General features: G+C 40.7%; 2 protein-coding genes across 12 annotated transcripts in view; both read right to left on the bottom strand.

Moving 5' to 3' along the window:
• The window catches only part of LOC132990790 (uncharacterized), a 527,599-nt gene that overhangs the window by 157,041 nt on the left and 354,445 nt on the right, over nt 1-16,113 (bottom strand). For 8 of the 9 annotated variants that reach the window (XR_009676111.1, XR_009676110.1, XR_009676107.1 and 5 more), the window contains 6 exons: nt 14,333-14,494; nt 13,842-13,970; nt 13,142-13,201; nt 12,834-12,902; nt 12,681-12,746; nt 12,125-12,567 (listed from right to left, as the gene is read on the bottom strand). Coding sequence is in view for 1 of the 9 variants with exons in the window: in XM_061059227.1 (XP_060915210.1) it covers nt 12,479-12,567; nt 12,681-12,746; nt 12,834-12,902; nt 13,142-13,201; nt 13,842-13,970; nt 14,333-14,494 (575 nt within the window). In the remaining 8 variants the exon portion in view is untranslated. Of the gene's footprint in view, nt 1-11,402; nt 12,568-12,680; nt 12,747-12,833; nt 12,903-13,141; nt 13,202-13,841; nt 13,971-14,332; nt 14,495-16,113 lie in introns of those variants that run through there. The other variant, XM_061059227.1, reaches the window with a different exon arrangement.
• Nucleotides 24-6,866, bottom strand: LOC132990884 (uncharacterized). Of its 3 annotated transcripts, none has more exons than XM_061059361.1 (8): nt 6,603-6,866; nt 5,203-5,451; nt 2,585-2,857; nt 1,992-2,054; nt 1,387-1,425; nt 1,180-1,293; nt 567-629; nt 24-479 (listed from the first exon to the last, which is right to left on the bottom strand). In XM_061059361.1, exons 1-8 carry the CDS (start codon nt 6,736-6,738, stop codon nt 319-321), a joined length of 1,098 nt encoding a protein of 365 aa, XP_060915344.1. In that variant the 5' UTR covers nt 6,739-6,866; the 3' UTR covers nt 24-318. The 3 variants fall into 3 exon arrangements, with proteins under 3 accessions (XP_060915344.1, XP_060915343.1, XP_060915345.1); XM_061059360.1 differs by having other exon boundaries at nt 5,203-5,454; nt 6,603-6,865; XM_061059362.1 differs by having other exon boundaries at nt 1,992-2,035; nt 2,581-2,857; nt 5,203-5,454; nt 6,603-6,863.

Raw genomic sequence — 16,113 nt, forward strand, 5'->3', positions numbered from 1 at the left:
AAAAAATCACCATAACTTAAATATTTAACATTAAAACAAATTAATTTATTCATCGAAGGAGCAGTAACATGTTTGTTTGTTTATCATGCTGCAGGTAACAGAGTGTGTTTGTGTTCATGGTGCTGCAGGTAGCAGAGTGTGTTTGTGTTCATGGTGCTGCAGGTAACAGAGTGTGTTTGTGTTCATGGTGCTGCAGGTAACAGAGTGTGTTTGTGTTCATGGTGCTGCAGGTAACAGAGTGTGTTTGTGTTCATGGTGCTGCAGGTAACAGAGTGTGTTTGTGTTCATGGTGCTGCAGGTAGCAGAGTGTGTTTGTGTTCATCGTGCTGTTGGTTTGGTGACGACAGAGGAGTAGATGATGTTGTTGAGGTTCTGATCCGGTGGAGTCCTGCAGGGTCTCTCCCTCCAGTTCTGGCGGCCCAGAGAGGCGTAGTGGATCGTCTCGTCCATGTGAGGCTGACATTCAGGAACTGCGGACTCTGAGGAGAGACAGCTGACGTTGTAGTCAAGGTGGAAACAGAACCGAGGATCATTAGACACACAGGTCAAAGCTCGGACGGTGTTACCAGATTGTGTGTTGGACGTCTTCCACGGCTGCAGCTTGGTGTCTTCATGTCTCTGTGAAGCGGCTGTAGGTGAAACAGAAGAAGAAGATAAACATCGATGTGACCCTGTTTACACGACGAGTTCAGCTGAAAACTGTAACAGCGTTTAGGGTGCCTGAAAAGACAAAAGTGGACTACAACAACAATGGCCGACTCTGTAGTTCTGTTTGTGAAGATGGCGACTGTCATGACTCCAAGTAGTCACTTTCTTGAACTCCACTCTCTTTGTAGTTTAGGGTCACTTGAGGTAACAACCCCACCTCGTCGTCCGTCCACACAAACGATCGATCATCAGACTTTTTGTATGTTGACACCTCACCGCTCTGCAGATGAAGAGCATGTGCGAATGCGTGTGTTGTTTCATTACAAAGTCACACCGCGGACTACTGGCTCGACATGTGTACTACAGCGCTTTTAGTCGTCTTTTGCTGATCAGTGTTCACGGCGGTTGTTATCAAAACGTTGTCGTCTGATCACAGAAAAAACAAAGGTAGCTTCAGTCTGCAGTGATGAAGGAATAATACAAATATAGAAATAATGACACTCCTGGCTTTCCGCACTTTAGAGCACCTACCTGTGCTTCTGTATTTTTTCGCCTTCCTGCACCTCAAGCTCGTCAGTAAAACACAAACAGCCGCCATGAGGAGGATCATGAACCCCAACCCGACCACGCCGACCATCAGCAGGACTGACAGAGAGCACAGAGGGAACATCGGTCAACGAAAAAACATCCGACAGGATAGAAAACAGACGGTGTGGTGAGTGCATGAAGCTGACCAACCATTCTCAGTTCTGCTCTTCTCCTTCTTCTTTGTTTCAGCTGAAAAGAGAGAGAGCAGGAAGGTCGAGAAACTAAATCAACACTTAATGGAGGTTACAGCTTTACAGTATCATTCAAAATAGATTTCTTTTTTTAAGCTGTATTTTTTTGCCTTTTATTAGAAAGGACAGCTGAAGAGAGACAGGAAGTGCTGGGAGGAGAGCGCGTCGGACTCAGAGGACATTCAGCAGAGGCCATTAGCACCCCAAATTCCAAAAAGTTTTAACTGAATTTAAAAACATTTTTTTAAACTCGTAGAGATGAAAAATCTCTTTTTCCAGAGTCCTGGCCGAGACCGGCAGCTAGTTTCACACAGACAACGAGCAGCCACACATATTATTAAACAACTACATTATTAGACATTAAAAGACACAAAGAACAACAAGATCATCCATAAAGACATCGTGACTTAAAGCAGCATGTTGTCTGCTCCTCGTTTCATCGATGTTTTGCTTTTACACTAAAGAACCTCCGAACACATAAGTTGATTTAGAAAGGTCAAAAGATTGAAGTTGTGGTCTAAAGTCATCAAACGTAAAGAAAGGGTTACAAAACAACAACCTCACCTGTTCTTGTCACAGGCGTTGCAGCTTTGCTGGTTTGCAGGACGCTGGTCGGCACGGGCCGCACTGATGAGTCAAGACAAACACATTTTAAAATCACGACATTAAAGCGAGTTATTGTCCTCAAAACTGATGACAGCTAAACTCTCTGCGTCCTTTTCTTTATTTTAATGTGAAGCTTTGTTGTTTTGTTTGTTGTTTAGGTTTAAGTTCACGACAATCAACAAGATAATATGAAAAATAGAATATGTAGAAGACAAAGTCCGAACCCATCTTGAGTGTTTTTTAAAGTATTAAAGGTCCAATCAGTGAGATGTGTAGTGAGTGAAATGATAAAGTGACCTTACTATATGATCAGACATTAAGGAAACATGCTATGTTGAAGTGCTGGCTTCTCTTCTCTGAATTTTGACTGCAGTACCCATTTTAAACACTAGGTGTCAGAATGACATGTTGCTCCTTTAAAGGCTTTAACTGTGAAGTAGAAGCAATAATGTCAGAAAAGTGAAATGAAATGTTTACATTGAAGTTTATGGAACTAGATCAATGTAAAAAAACCTCTTAAAACATCTCCTGCTGAATAAACATGAACCCACCCGTGACAACAGTGAGTCTGGCTTGCAGATTTCCGTTGCACAGATACTCTCCGGCGTCCTCTAGCTGCAGGTTTTGGATTTGCAGTCCATCGTTCCTGTAGCTGAGCCGGCTCCCCTCCCTTTCTGGTTTCGCCGTACCGTTTCCGAACCAGGTAAAGATTAGTTCCCGCCTCCCTTCCTCCCTCCTCCGATAAAACCACCTCTGTTTGGGTCTGGAGGATCTGCTGCAGGGGAGCAGCAGTGTCCGGCCCGCAGACACCGAGAAGTCACGACCTGAGGGGGAAGAGATAAATAGGGATCATGAGTATCAATCAGGTGGTTGCAAAAGTGGTATCAGCTGTATTTTTAACCTCAGAGGGTTTCTTCCTCCCTGTATTTATATTTTGTAAAAATTAACCTGATCCTTTGAGCTGAAGTCGTGTCTGAGTCACTGAAAACTCCCCCAAATAAAAATAGACTGCATTTTAGATATAGATAGCCAAGGCTCCAGGTAATAGGATTCAGTTGTGTGTGTGTGTGTGTGTGTGTGTGTGTGTGTGTGTGTGTGTGTGAGGTGTGAGTGTCTGTGTCTTGATGAATTAATTCTCGCCGATGTGCCGCTTGTTGTCTCTCGTTAATACTTGTTAATGTTCTTCGGTCATATTTGATCTGAGGCGCTCATTTCCTGTTGGACTGGGTCAGGTGATCATCCCTTTCGCAAACACACACACACACACACTTACATTAGGAAACACTAGGTTTAGGGCTGCTGTTCATTTGTTGTTTGATTTGTTAAGTTAGTGTAGTTATTGTAGATTTCATTTTCCGTTCTTTCCACACATTAGAACGTATTTAAAACCTTATTTGGAGTCCTTCTCTTTTACTCTGTTGTTGATTTGAGCTGCTCTCATTGGCCCGTTCAGTTTGTCTCACCCTTTTGTTGTTGTAAATAACTTAAACTTATCAACATCATCTGGTTCTTATATTACTTCTCTTTCACCCCCCCCCCCACCCCCCCCCCCCCCACCACGAGCCAGGTCGTAACAAAATTCATGACTAACTCAAACTGTGGGAACTTTATCGTTTATGCTTTCAAAGACTCCCTCCCTGCTTCACATCCTCTTTTGATTCAGGAACTTACATAGATGATGTAAGGCAGTTTCACAATCACTCGCAGACAGATTTGTTTCCTTCTAGACGACCTGCGGTTCTTTTGGTGTCCGGTGTGATGGCAAAACTAACCTTAATACTAAAAACACTAACCTGCACTTCTTCTGCTGCTAGTCCATTCACATTTATTTATAAAGCACATTTTAAAACAGCAGCAGCTGACCAACATGCTGCACAATGGCCGGCAGTAGCTCAGTCTGTAGGGATTTGGGTTGGGAACCGGAGTGTCGCCGGTTTAAGTCCCAGTGCGGACCCCATATGGAAGTTGGTCTGGTAGCTGGAGAGGTGCCAGATCACCTCCTGAGCACTGCCGAGGTGCCCTTGAGCAAGGCACCAAAGCCCCTCCCACCATCAGCTCAGGAGCGCCCGCTGTGGGCAGCTCCGTCACTCTGACATCTCTCCATTAGTGCATGTCCATAGGATCCTGTTTGTGTGCAGGTGTGTATATATACTTCAGCCTATGTGCGTGTTGTATGACTACAGAGTGTAAAAACTGAAATTTCCCCTTGCGGGGATCAATAAAGGTAAATCTTAAATCTTAATGCATTAAAGAAACAGTGCATAAGATTTACAACAATTATTAGAATACAGAGACTACAAAGAGGACAAAAAGAAAACCAGAGAGAAACCATCTCAAATGCCAACTTATAAAAGAACCTATTGAGGCGGGACTTATAAGACTCAGACCTGATGGAGGGGGGAAGGCTGACCCACAGTTTGGGGGCCTTGACCGCATAAGCATGATCATCTTCCAGCTTGAGATGTGTGCGAGGGAATGCCAGGAAGCCCATGTCAGGCGATCTAAGGAGGTTGGTTATGTAGGAGGGAGCCAAGCAATTCTTTCTATACAAACAACAACACCTGAAAATCAATCCTGAAGCCTATTGAGAGTCAGTGAAGAGGTCCTAGGAGTGGACTGATGTGTTTCCTCTTCCTGAACCAGTCAGAATCCTGGCTTCAGCGTTTTGGACCAGCAGCAGCCAGGACAGGGACGACTACTGTAGCTGATCTCAGTAAATAATTGAGACAGGAGGAGATGAACGCGTGGATTACTTTCTTTTAGACACTGAATGAGAGGATAGGTTTTTTTTTATAAGAAGCAGGATTCTAATACTGCGCTTACATGGGGATCGAGTGCAAAGCCAATATTATCTTCAGTGTTATTACACATACTACTACTACTGCTATTATTGACAGTATAGCAGCTGGTGTGCAAATATGATGCCCAACTTGCGTCACAAACCCACTAGATCAAGGTCTAAAATTACTTATTTCACCAAGGGGAAGCTTATACAAAGAAAAAAGAACAGGACCTAGAATACTTCCCTGAGGTACACCACATTCAATGATCAGTTTGTTGTTTTGTCAATAAATCTTCCATAAAAATTAAACTCAAAACATTGTAAAACATTTCTAAATATAGGAGTTTCTTTCCCATAATGCATCTGTCTAATATATCCATATCCTACCTGTGAGCACCTGCAGCTCCGCCACCAGCCTCGCGTTGCAGCGATACTCGCCTCCGTCCGACTTGTCAAGCTTCAGGAGGAACAGGCTGCCGTCAGACAGCAGGATGAACCGTTCAGGGTCGTCGTTTGTCTCATAGATTCCTTTCCGGGTCACCGGGACGTTCCTGTTGCCATGAGTCCAGACAACATCAGAGTCGTCGCCACACCGCAGACACACGTGGTGATCTTCTGGGACTGAATATCTAATCACTGCTGGAGGGGTGAAACACTTCATTACTTTTTTTGTGTTTTCAGGTTTTTTTAAATTAAACTTTATAATCCCCTGAACCCACACGATTCGGTCAGACCGGAGACCACACACCTGCTGTTTGTACAAACGATTTCATAGACGCGAGATCTCACAGAAAATATTTTTTTTATTTTTGTATTGTTAATGTATTCTGTGCATTGTTTAATTCACGTTTCCAGGATACACCCAGACACAGAATACCTTCTGCATGGACGAGCTCCTGTTTTAGATGCAGACGTTGTCACTCGCGTCCTGCTCATGGTGAGTCTTTAGCTCACTTCCTGTTTTATCAGCTTCTCCTCTTTTATCTCGTGGAAACATGCTCGCTGACATCCAGTCCCAGAAATAATGCAGGAATCATTTAGTCAACTCTACAGTTTAAAGTTACATCTAATGTTATGTTATTTAACATGCGCCTTGTTTGGATGTATGTCCTGTGTTGTCATCGAAGTGGCTGTGGGATCAAATCCCTTTGCTTTATTTCATCCCCCTCTCTCTCCTCCCTACATCTCCTGTCTCTCTTCAGCTGAACTATCAAATAAAGACAAAAAGACCCCAAAAAATACCTAAAAAAAATCAACATATTCATTCTATAAAGGAAAGAAGACCTAGTGATTATTAAAAGAATACAACTACATGAGATATGTAAGATGTAAGATGCAAGGGCTGACGATCAAATATTGTCCAGTTTTCCATCCAAAACATGTTAAACATTTCCCTCACTTCTTGTTTTGTGTACATAAATTAATGTTTGAGTATAATTGGCATCATTTCTGTCTTTCTTTCTGAAATTTTTACCACAATCCAGCAAGAAAATATATTTCTTTTTGTGTGCAAAAAGTCCAAAAGTAAAGTGTTTGTTTTTTGGTGCTTTATTGTAAAAAAAAGTGAAGAGATCTGAAAATGTACACTTGCTCTGCAGCTTTGAGTTCTTAAATAGTGTAGGATACACAAAAATGTGTCTTTCATTTACACAAGTACTGTAGGCTGACATATAACACATGAGGAAATACAGGACGGATATAAAAGATAAATGTCGAGGACTTCTGCATGTATAACATTAGACCAAAGCAGATATGTATAATAAAATAAACGTGAAGTCAAGTTGTACCTGTTGAGTTGGCCCTGCAGAGGATCAGAACTGTGTGCAGGATCCAAACGTGACAGAACGTCATGAAACTGAGCATCTTCAGAGAAAAAGCATCGACCTGTGAAGCTGCTTCAGGGAGTGAGAAACTTTTCCACATCCTCACCCCGACTCTTCTTCTTCTCCTACTTCCTCCTCCTGCAGGGAGCTGAACGTCATCACTTCTGTTCACAGCATTAAACTGACACCTTCAGTCGTTAAATCATTGTAACTACAAAAACAAGTAGAAGGAAATCAATGGCAAATTTGGAGTGCTCTTGACGACCTCAGTTACGGAATAAATTTTATAAAATAAAAAGTTTATAAAATACATTTTTTAATGAAGGTCAAAACTCATTTTACAAAACACAAAATAAGACATTTGACAAAACACAACATTTTCGTCTCTGATTGGTGGAGCTTGCTGTTCAGTGGCGATTCTAGAGCCTGTCGGGGCCCTAGGTGAAAATCAATTGGGGGACCCTTCAACCAGCGTTCATCACCATCATGTCTGCCAGTCGACAATTACTCCTTCTCCAATTGTTTACTCTCTCTTTTTTCTATCCTATCAACCGATCATTCCTCTTAATTTTTCTTTGTTGACTTTTCTTTGACAAACATTGGTTTTCACGGCAATATTGCATTCAACACTCAGCAGGGCGACGAGAGTGACAGCTGCCAGATGGGGGCCCCTGAGGGAGGTTTCCTACTGTCTAAATTTGAGGCCACTGCTTTGGTTTAAGTTTTTGAGCCCTCAGGGGCCCACTGCTGGTCTGGAGCCCCTAGCAGCCTTGCCTGTTGACAAGCAGCAGCTCTGTTACTGTTACCCTGGAAATGTTTCTCGTCCATTGGCACATGCGAACGGATAGTTTCGTTAGCAGGCTAGCTAGTTAGTAAGCTAACAAGAGGGATCATACGACCTGAGGGGGAAGAAGTCACGACCTGAGGGGGAAGAGATAAATGGGAATCATGAGTATCAGTCAGGTGGTTGCAAAAGTGGTATCAGCTGTATTTTTAACCTCAGAGGGTTTCTTCCTCCCTGCATTTATATTTTGTAAAAAAATAAACCCCATCCTTTGAGTTGCAGTCGTGTCTGAGTCACTGAAAACTCCCCAAATAGAAATAGACTGCATTTTAGATTTGCAGCTAAAAATACAGAAAGTTGTCACTTAAGATTCTCACATTTGATTACACATTTGCGACAGAAAAACAAAACAGAACTGAACAGAACAGGTTCACATCACTAGCACAGTATTTTTTATTGATCTTTGCAAGAAACCCAACACAACACTGTGTTGGGCTGGCCCAAGTGTTGTGTTGTGTTGAAGTTTTGTATCTCCACTTATCATATCTACTTTTAAGGAACAAGAGAAAGGCAACATATTCTTCAATTAATATTCTTATCTTAATTCTTTAAAAACTAGTCCAGGGTCAGAATCGAAATACTTAGACAATTTCATTTTAGTTCCTTTTAGTTTTATTTTTCAAACAAAACAAAACTACTACCAGCCTGTTCCAACCTCTGTAAATACTATGAAGGTAGATATGTTGCAAAATGTGAGAGCTTGTAGAATGTGATGTGAGAGCTTGTAGAATGTGATGTGAGAGCTTGTAGAATGTGATGTGAGAGCTTGTAGAATGTGATGTGAGAACTTATTAGGCAACATATTCTTCAATTAATATTCTTATCTTAATTCTTTAAAAACTAGTCCAGGGTCAGAATCGAAATACTTAGACAATTTCATTTTAGTTCCTTTTAGTTTTATTTTTCAAACAAAACAAAACTACTACCAGCCTGTTCCAACCTCTGTAAATACTATGAAGGTAGATATGTTGCAAAATGTGAGAGCTTGTAGAATGTGATGTGAGAGCTTGTAGAATGTGATGTGAGAGCTTGTAGAATGTGATGTGAGAGCTTGTAGAATGTGATGTGAGAACTTGAAGGGAAAAAAAGTGAACTTGTATGTAAAAATCATAATTTACTCAGATTTTTTTTTTTTATTACTGGTTCCTATTATCCTTTACAACCACAACTCTGTGGTTACAACTTCTCTAATCTGCCGCTACAACTGCACAAACTACTTTTCTCGTGTGAATCTGCGCTGCTTGAGTTCTGCAACACATTTTGCGAGACGTCTGTAGCGAAACAAATTTGTACTTGTAGAAATGCCCCCCTCCCCCCGCTCTCCCATGTGTGTGTGTGGGGGGAGGGGGAATTGACCAATCAGAAGGGAGGAATAGCAGGTACCGGGTAGAAGATAGTTTCATATTTGAAATTCGCCTGTTTTCGTGTCGATTACCTTCAATAGCTCTGACTCAAAGCCTCGATTTCTCACAGTTTGGGGATATGTTGGAGAGCAGATTAAGGCAGACGTTTCACAGTTTTGATAAACTTCAAATAACCAAAAATGACGATGCAGCTGGGAGCGCAAAGAACTGAATGTCTGTCGAACGCGCCGGAGACTATAGGCGGAGTTAGGGACCATCGTAAAAGTGCAATACAGCTCATTTCAATATTCAATAACTTCTTTGTTTTTCAACATAGACATCTCAATCCATTGCTATTATAGAAGGTGACAGCCCTTAACATTTCAGACCAAAATAAAATACAAAATAAAAATAAAAATAACTCTGCAAATCATCATTATCAATGACATATTGCCTTAAATAAGCACATTTCAAGGTTATAATCTCAATAGATTTCTAATTTTTGATTTTATTGACATCAAATCACCTAAATTCAGATTAGGAGTGTTGTACAGCTCTCTATAAACCTCTCTTCTGGTTGATATTCCGTCCTTCCACAAATTAAAGGTACAGTTGAAAATATAGTGAGGAGGACATTCAATCAATGACGGATAAAACACTTTTAGTGAAACCCGAAGGTGGGTGAGTTTCTTTAACGTGTGCAAAAGATAAAAGGTGAATCAGTCTGCATCTCAGCAAAAGGCTAAAAATAAAAAAGGACGAAGGAAGTGTGAGTGTGGGTTTATCAAAATAATGGGCAGCTTAAATGAGTCAGGCTGGTTGAGCTCTGTAAAGGCTTTATATGCATAGAAACTTTGATTTAGTTTCATGTTATCTGACAGGATCATTAAACAGTTCTGACGTATACTTGAAGGTCACCAGAAAGAGACGTTTTGCCGCTTTACAGACATCAATGTCCGCTTTGGGGGTGCTGTTGGCGCAGTGGTTAGTGTGCGTGCCCTATGTATGGAGGCCATAGTCTTCCAAGCAGGCAGTCAGGGTTCAAATCCAGCCTGCTTTCTCACATGTAATTCCCAACTGTCTCTCCCTGATTCCAGCTCTATCCACTGTCCTATCTCTCCATTAAAGGCACAAAAAGCCCAAAAATAAATCTTAGGAAAAAAAGAAAAATGAACATCCACTTTGAAATACAGAACAAACATGAGCTTAAAGCGGTGAGAACCTCCTGATGTTTTAAAAATACTTTTACAAGTATCACAAGGTGATAGGGTTAGGGTTAGAACACACAAACCACAGAGCTAGCTTCAATGTGTGAAGGACGGAACATCACCTTTGTCATGTTTCATGCAGAGTGTGAAGTGTCGTGTCACGTAACGGATGCTGGTTAGTATTACGCCACACCATCAAAAGCCGTTTTCACATGTGCACTCCGGATAATATCTAGATAATTACAGGAGGACTGCTCCGGAGATTCTCCCGACCTAGCCGTTCACATATGTTCCTCACAGCGGGGGACTATCCCTGTCAGAGGGGAGGGGGATCGGGGGATTTGCTGAGGTAAGACGTGACGTAAATAAACAACGCGGAAGTAGCGGCCGAAGCAACAGAGTCCGCTACATAACATTATAATGAGAATATTTCTATTCATATCAATGCTATTTGTAGTCCAATGGAATGACAACATCCACAAAAGAGAGGAGAACAATATACTGAAGAACAGAAAACATAATGGAGCCGTTTAATTACGTGCACGGAGATGGTAGTGGTCGCGTGCAGACACTTTCGGCAGTCACTATATAAATGTCATTCTCTTCCCATTGGCTTGAGTTGAAATCTCCGGAGTATATGCTGCCGCGTTCAGACATCAGCTCACTCGGACTTTCTGCGGAAAAAATACTAGGAGAAACTAGAGAAACTCTGGGTAAAGTCTGCGCGAAAAATGCGGCTGTTTGCGTTCACATATAGCCTAAGGCCCCTCCAGGTAGCCAAATCTCCAGAGTCTTTCCGGAGATTTCCATATGTGTGAAAAGGGTTAACGAGTGAAAAGTCACACTGAGGTCAGAAGTCTTCCTCGACGTACATTTTTTAAATCCAGCCTGACTTAAACTATGATATGTCGTGTTTTCCTCTCTTTAAGATGTGCTAACGTTGTTTTAATGAAAAATTATGTTTCATGAGCACTGCTGCTAACCATAGCTGTACTTTCAAAGTTAGCTAAAATGCTAACACTTTTTTATGTTGCCAAAATAAATGTAAATGTGAAAAACAAATTGACATAAATGAGTGTTTCTTCATTACGTATTTGTTTCCTCTCTGTAACCTTATCATTTATTGCACTTATTTATTTCCATGTTATGATGATAAACTGTTACAGGCTAAACGTCTCCTCTGCTCTTCACCACCACTGATGAACGAAGACGACTATATACAAACCCAATCCATCTTTATTTCCCTCCTTCGTTTTCCTTCTTTCTATCCGTACCTTCCCAAAGCCTCCTTGTGTGTGGTTAAATGTTACAGATACAATGTTTTTACTGTATGTCCATGTCAAATAAAGAAAGAAAATGTTTTGCCTCGTAGGAATAGAAAAAGGAATGTTTTTATTTACAGGTCATTTAGAAAACACTTTCAGAAAACAACTACTGTTTGCACTCAGCCACTTTCTAGCTAATAGAAAAATTTGATTTCATTTTTTTTTCTTTTGAAAAACAAATAATGACGTGTTTTAGCTTCACAGCGTGGCGAAACGTCAGAGGAAATGGTAGACATGTGTTTCCACTTAGATATGTGTCCGGTGTCCGTAGATACGTAAATATACGGATGATTCCTCCTCGTGTCCAAACGCAAGGACGTGCATTTCTTTACAGATGTATAGAAACCTGACAGAAGCTACCTGAAGCCATGGGGGAGGGGCTAATTGTGTTTGTTTAAACAAACTGACAAAGAGGATGACAGCTGACAAATCTGACAGTATATAATACAAAACTGATAAAGACATTTTATATAGGGGAGGAGTTTCGCAGGCACATCAGATAGCACAGAGATTCCCATAGGAATGAATGGACTTCCATTTGACTTGCCTCCGGACATAAACGTAAGTGGAAATCAAGCAACAACCTCTAGTGTTGAAAAATTAAGCCTGCAGTTCCTCGAGTGTCCACTAGAGGCTGGCTGCAGAAGCACAGGAAGTCACACACACCTATTCTAAAAAGCCTGTTTTTACAGCAGAGATTAACATGTTTACAGCCTTATTCAAAAAAACAAATAGGTCTGATTAGCTCATGTCTCAATCAGCACACACTGTACGGTGGGTGAATGTTTTGATGACTCATAGGTTTTGATTTGATGAAGGATAAGAGTTATTCACATTAAGGCGTGTAGCTGACCTGATTGACAGGCGGGCGCGGTTTAACGGTTTGTCAGGAGGTTTAAAACCCGCCTCGGCTCCAGCTCTCAGCCAATCTTTAGGTTGACTGAAAGTTAGACTGAGACAGCATTTCCAGCATGGAGACCGCCATCGATGGGACTTCAGTAACCCCTGCAGGAACAGACGGGTGAAGTCACTTCAAACTTTATTATTTACAGTCTCTAGTGGAAACAAGGCACCAACTCTTGAAGAAGCAGGTTTTATCGAAAACTGAAGAATTTTCCGCTCAAACTGCAGACGTCAGGTCGTTGTTGTTCTCGGGTGTTTCAGGTTTCTCCAATAAAAAATATGGGCTTTCATTCGACTGCGTCAAATCTGCAAATGGAAAAGAATAAGTCTTGTCTGTTTGGCAGGTTCATTTGGTGGGATTTAGGTTTAGAATCTTGAAACCTAAATATGTTTCCCGCATTTAAGGAGCTAACTGTTACCTGTGCAATCTCCACGTAACGTGTCTCCGATGCAGGAGTAAGGGGACTCATTAGGTAGAATTGTGTCTGCAAGAAAACATGAAAAAATATTCTGTATTTTACCAGGAATATTTGGTTTAACAAACATTTTCAGTGTAAACGTAAAAGTATTACCAGTTGGCTTCTTCATCAGAGGAAGCTCAGAGATGGTGGAATACGTGGGATCATTTTGGTTTAATCTGTCTAAAAAATTTAACCAACAAGCATTATTATACAGAACCAGCTGACATTAACTTATACGGCTTCTTTTTACACCAAGGTTTTTTAAAACCAAAGCCAGATTGGACCTCGCTTTAGACAGCTGACTGAGCTTTGTTTTGTTTTTTTCCATCACTGCTGCTTTTATATCTTTACAACATTCTTGGTCATCCCAGAAACAGCAAGTTTGTCTTTCTCTATAAAATAAAAATAACTTTTCTCACCATTTTTGGGCTGAAACAATACATCCGGTATTTCTTCATAAAGAGCTTCTTCTATTTTACCTGCAAAGAAAAAGGCGGACATGACAGGTAATCTGGACTGTACCAAGTCGGACTTTAAGATGAGGAAAAATGTAACAGTTTTTCTTTTTCTATTGAGTTCAAAACCAGCTGAGGTAAGATGAACTCTTGCTTTATGAGCATGTTGTAGACTTACTGTAAACTGACTGCTTTAACAAAAGGATTGATGCCGCTCATAATTAAGGGATTCATTTAAGCAGTCTGATTATAAACCCCCTCCTTGTTGCAAAGTGGTAGGACGTTTTTAAAGCTTTTGTGGGTGCCACATGGCCTCTTTTGTCTGACGGCTGAGAAGCTCAATTTGAAAAATACAAAAAGGCAGGTGTGGCCCAATTCGGGGCTCGTCGCAAATATGTCCAAATAATCCTGAAGTGTGTGCCACCACGATTATTTGACTGCTCCCTGTCCAGGATGTTGTGTATTTTTTGCATCTCGCACACATGGCATTAAGTACCTTTACCGTCTTCTCGGCCAGAATTTCATCCAGATTCTTTTTCTAGTTTTTTTATTCGGATCGTCCCCCGTTTTTGTTCTTCTTCTTCTGTATTGTGTAATTATATTTAAATATCTCATATTCTGCTTGATTTCTAGACAATATTGTTAACAAGAAGCATTCATTTACCTCCTTTTTTAAATTTTCTTTTTTTACAGTAGACAGTGACTATAATGATGAGGATGATGATGATGATGATGATGAGGACGGTGATGAAGATATACATCCATGACACCAAACCAGGAATGTCTTTGGGGTCTGAAAAATCAAATCAGTATGAATAACTCGAATTCGATCGATGGTACACAGAGCAGGTTCTTTTCATTCAGTATTTGAATAATTATTAAAGTAAAACATAAAATAACAAAACACTAAAAACTTTACAAGTCAGACTTGTTGGTTCTATATTTTCTGAGCCATGAGATGTACGAACCGTCGTGATGGTTAATTTCAAACACTCGTTTCTTTACCTGAGTCGGACGAGTAGTACATCAACTAAAGTAGCTTTGATAAGTCTTCATTTTCTGATTTCTAAAATGTAATCTTGACTCAAGAAGGTTATGAAATGATTCTTAAATAAAACGTTTTTAATGACAATATTAAAATCAGGGTCAACTTACTCTTATTGTCCTCATCTTCTGTGGATTTGTTCTTGGACTTTTGTTGCTTTGTCGTTGCCATGTTACTGTTTGCCATTGTTGTTAATGGAACAGTTGTTGCTGCTGCAGTTGACGTTGCTGCTGTTTGTCTTGTCGGTGGTTTTGTGGTTTTAGCCTTGTTACCTTCAGTGTTAAACAGAAAACAGTTATAATACAGGAAACAGAAAATAATTCTCGCTCAGAGGATCATGGGCTGACCGTGAGAAATGAAAAAAAGCTGCGGTCTTTTTTTTTTTTAGATGTGTCAAATATAAAGTTTTCTCACGACTTCGACCAGTTGAATGAAGAGGCTAGTGTAATAATAATAATAACACTACATAAAACATGTTTCATATTGTTGAACCCTGTATCAGTCATTCTACAATTCTACAATTCACTTAGCAGACGCTTTTATTCAAAGCGACATACAGCAGAGACTAAGTACAACACAAGCAAGGATCTAGAAAAAGGGAACAATGTCAGTAAGAGCAAACAATCAGCTTTGAGTCTGATTGGACACACAGGTGCTGACAGGAAGTGACCAAAGGCAAAGCACAACATTGACGGCAATTCTTGAGAGCTCTAATTAGTATAGAAACCATCTTATAAGTCTTCATTATCAAACAAAAACAATCGTGACAACCATCATCATCATCATCAATGATATCGAAACCATCATCATTAACTTAGTAGGTATTCATGAAAGAGCTGGGTCTTTAGCTTTTTCTTAATCATACTCATACTCATATCTTGGTATCATTGTTAAAGGAATCTAACAATCAAATGTCTCATTTCTAGCTAAGCGTTATACTGCAAGATTTGTACCAATTTCATATGTGTTAGTTTAATATGAGGTCACAGCCAGAAGCCACATCACCTGTGTTGCCAGACGTCCAATAACTATCGTACTTGTACCATCATTTTGCCCTCCATACGATGTACGATCAACAATTGCTCAATGTCACCCTCAACCAAACATTGCTTGTGATTTGAGATCAACCAATCACATCAGCGTGACTGAGATGGCCATTACATCAGCACCATTCAGCATCTGACCGGCATGCCCTCTGCTGCCAGATAAATCTTCACCTGATTCCCTGTTAATGCCTGACGGACTGTAGAAAAATGCATGTCAAATCAACTTGATGCCAAGAGCTCAGCTACACAGCGGCTGGAGTTTTCTAACAATCTACATTTTAATAGTTTGCTCTTTTGTTTGTTTGTTTGTTTACATTAAGGTCTTGTGATGGGCATCGTTTTGTCAGCAGTGTGGTTACTAGGACCCATCTCAGTTTTTTTATATATGTCCGATAGTTTTAAGTCAATTGCTCTGTAGACGGAAGAGTATGTGCACATCTGCTCTGTTGTTTCTTTAGCTTAGATATTAGCATATTGCTTGACTATGGTGTAGCAGACAGGGTGCAGTCTGCATCCAGCTGCACAGCAGAGGACTGTGAGGAAGGGGTGTGGCCTAGGAGAGGCAAATTGATGATTGTTTGCACCTGAGAAGGAGAGTGTGTGTGAGAGGAGACAGAGGATTGCTGCACAGTAGAGTGTTGGACAACTGGAGAAGGAGGGTTCAGGCTGCTTGCAATGTCCTTGGATGCCAAACAATTAAAGGAGAGGAGCGTTCATAAAAACCTAGAGTGGGCAGATTGTTTTGCCTTCTTTGCTCTGGAGGTATGGACTGGAGCTTCGTGGATGATCGGGCAGTTATGAAATTATCATTGGAGTGGTAACGCTGCAACCCCTCTCAGGAACCA

This window comes from Labrus mixtus, chromosome 16, assembly GCF_963584025.1.
Source record: "Labrus mixtus chromosome 16, fLabMix1.1, whole genome shotgun sequence".
NCBI classification, from domain to species: Eukaryota; Metazoa; Chordata; class Actinopteri; order Labriformes; family Labridae; genus Labrus; species Labrus mixtus.

What these genes read in the sequence shown, in the direction of transcription:
- LOC132990884 (XM_061059360.1), bottom strand. Translation starts at nt 6,738, where the DNA reads ATGTGGAAAAGTTTCTCACTCCCTGAAGCAGCTTCACAGGTCGATGCT. An exon ending in GGAGCTGCAGGTGCTCACAG is followed by an intron (nt 2,858 to 5,202) that starts GTAGGATATGGA and finishes CTTCCCCCTCAG; the next exon opens with GTCGTGACTTCTCGGTGTCT. An exon ending in GAAAAAATACAGAAGCACAG is followed by an intron (nt 630 to 1,179) that starts GTAGGTGCTCTA and finishes TTTCACCTACAG; the next exon opens with CCGCTTCACAGAGACATGAA.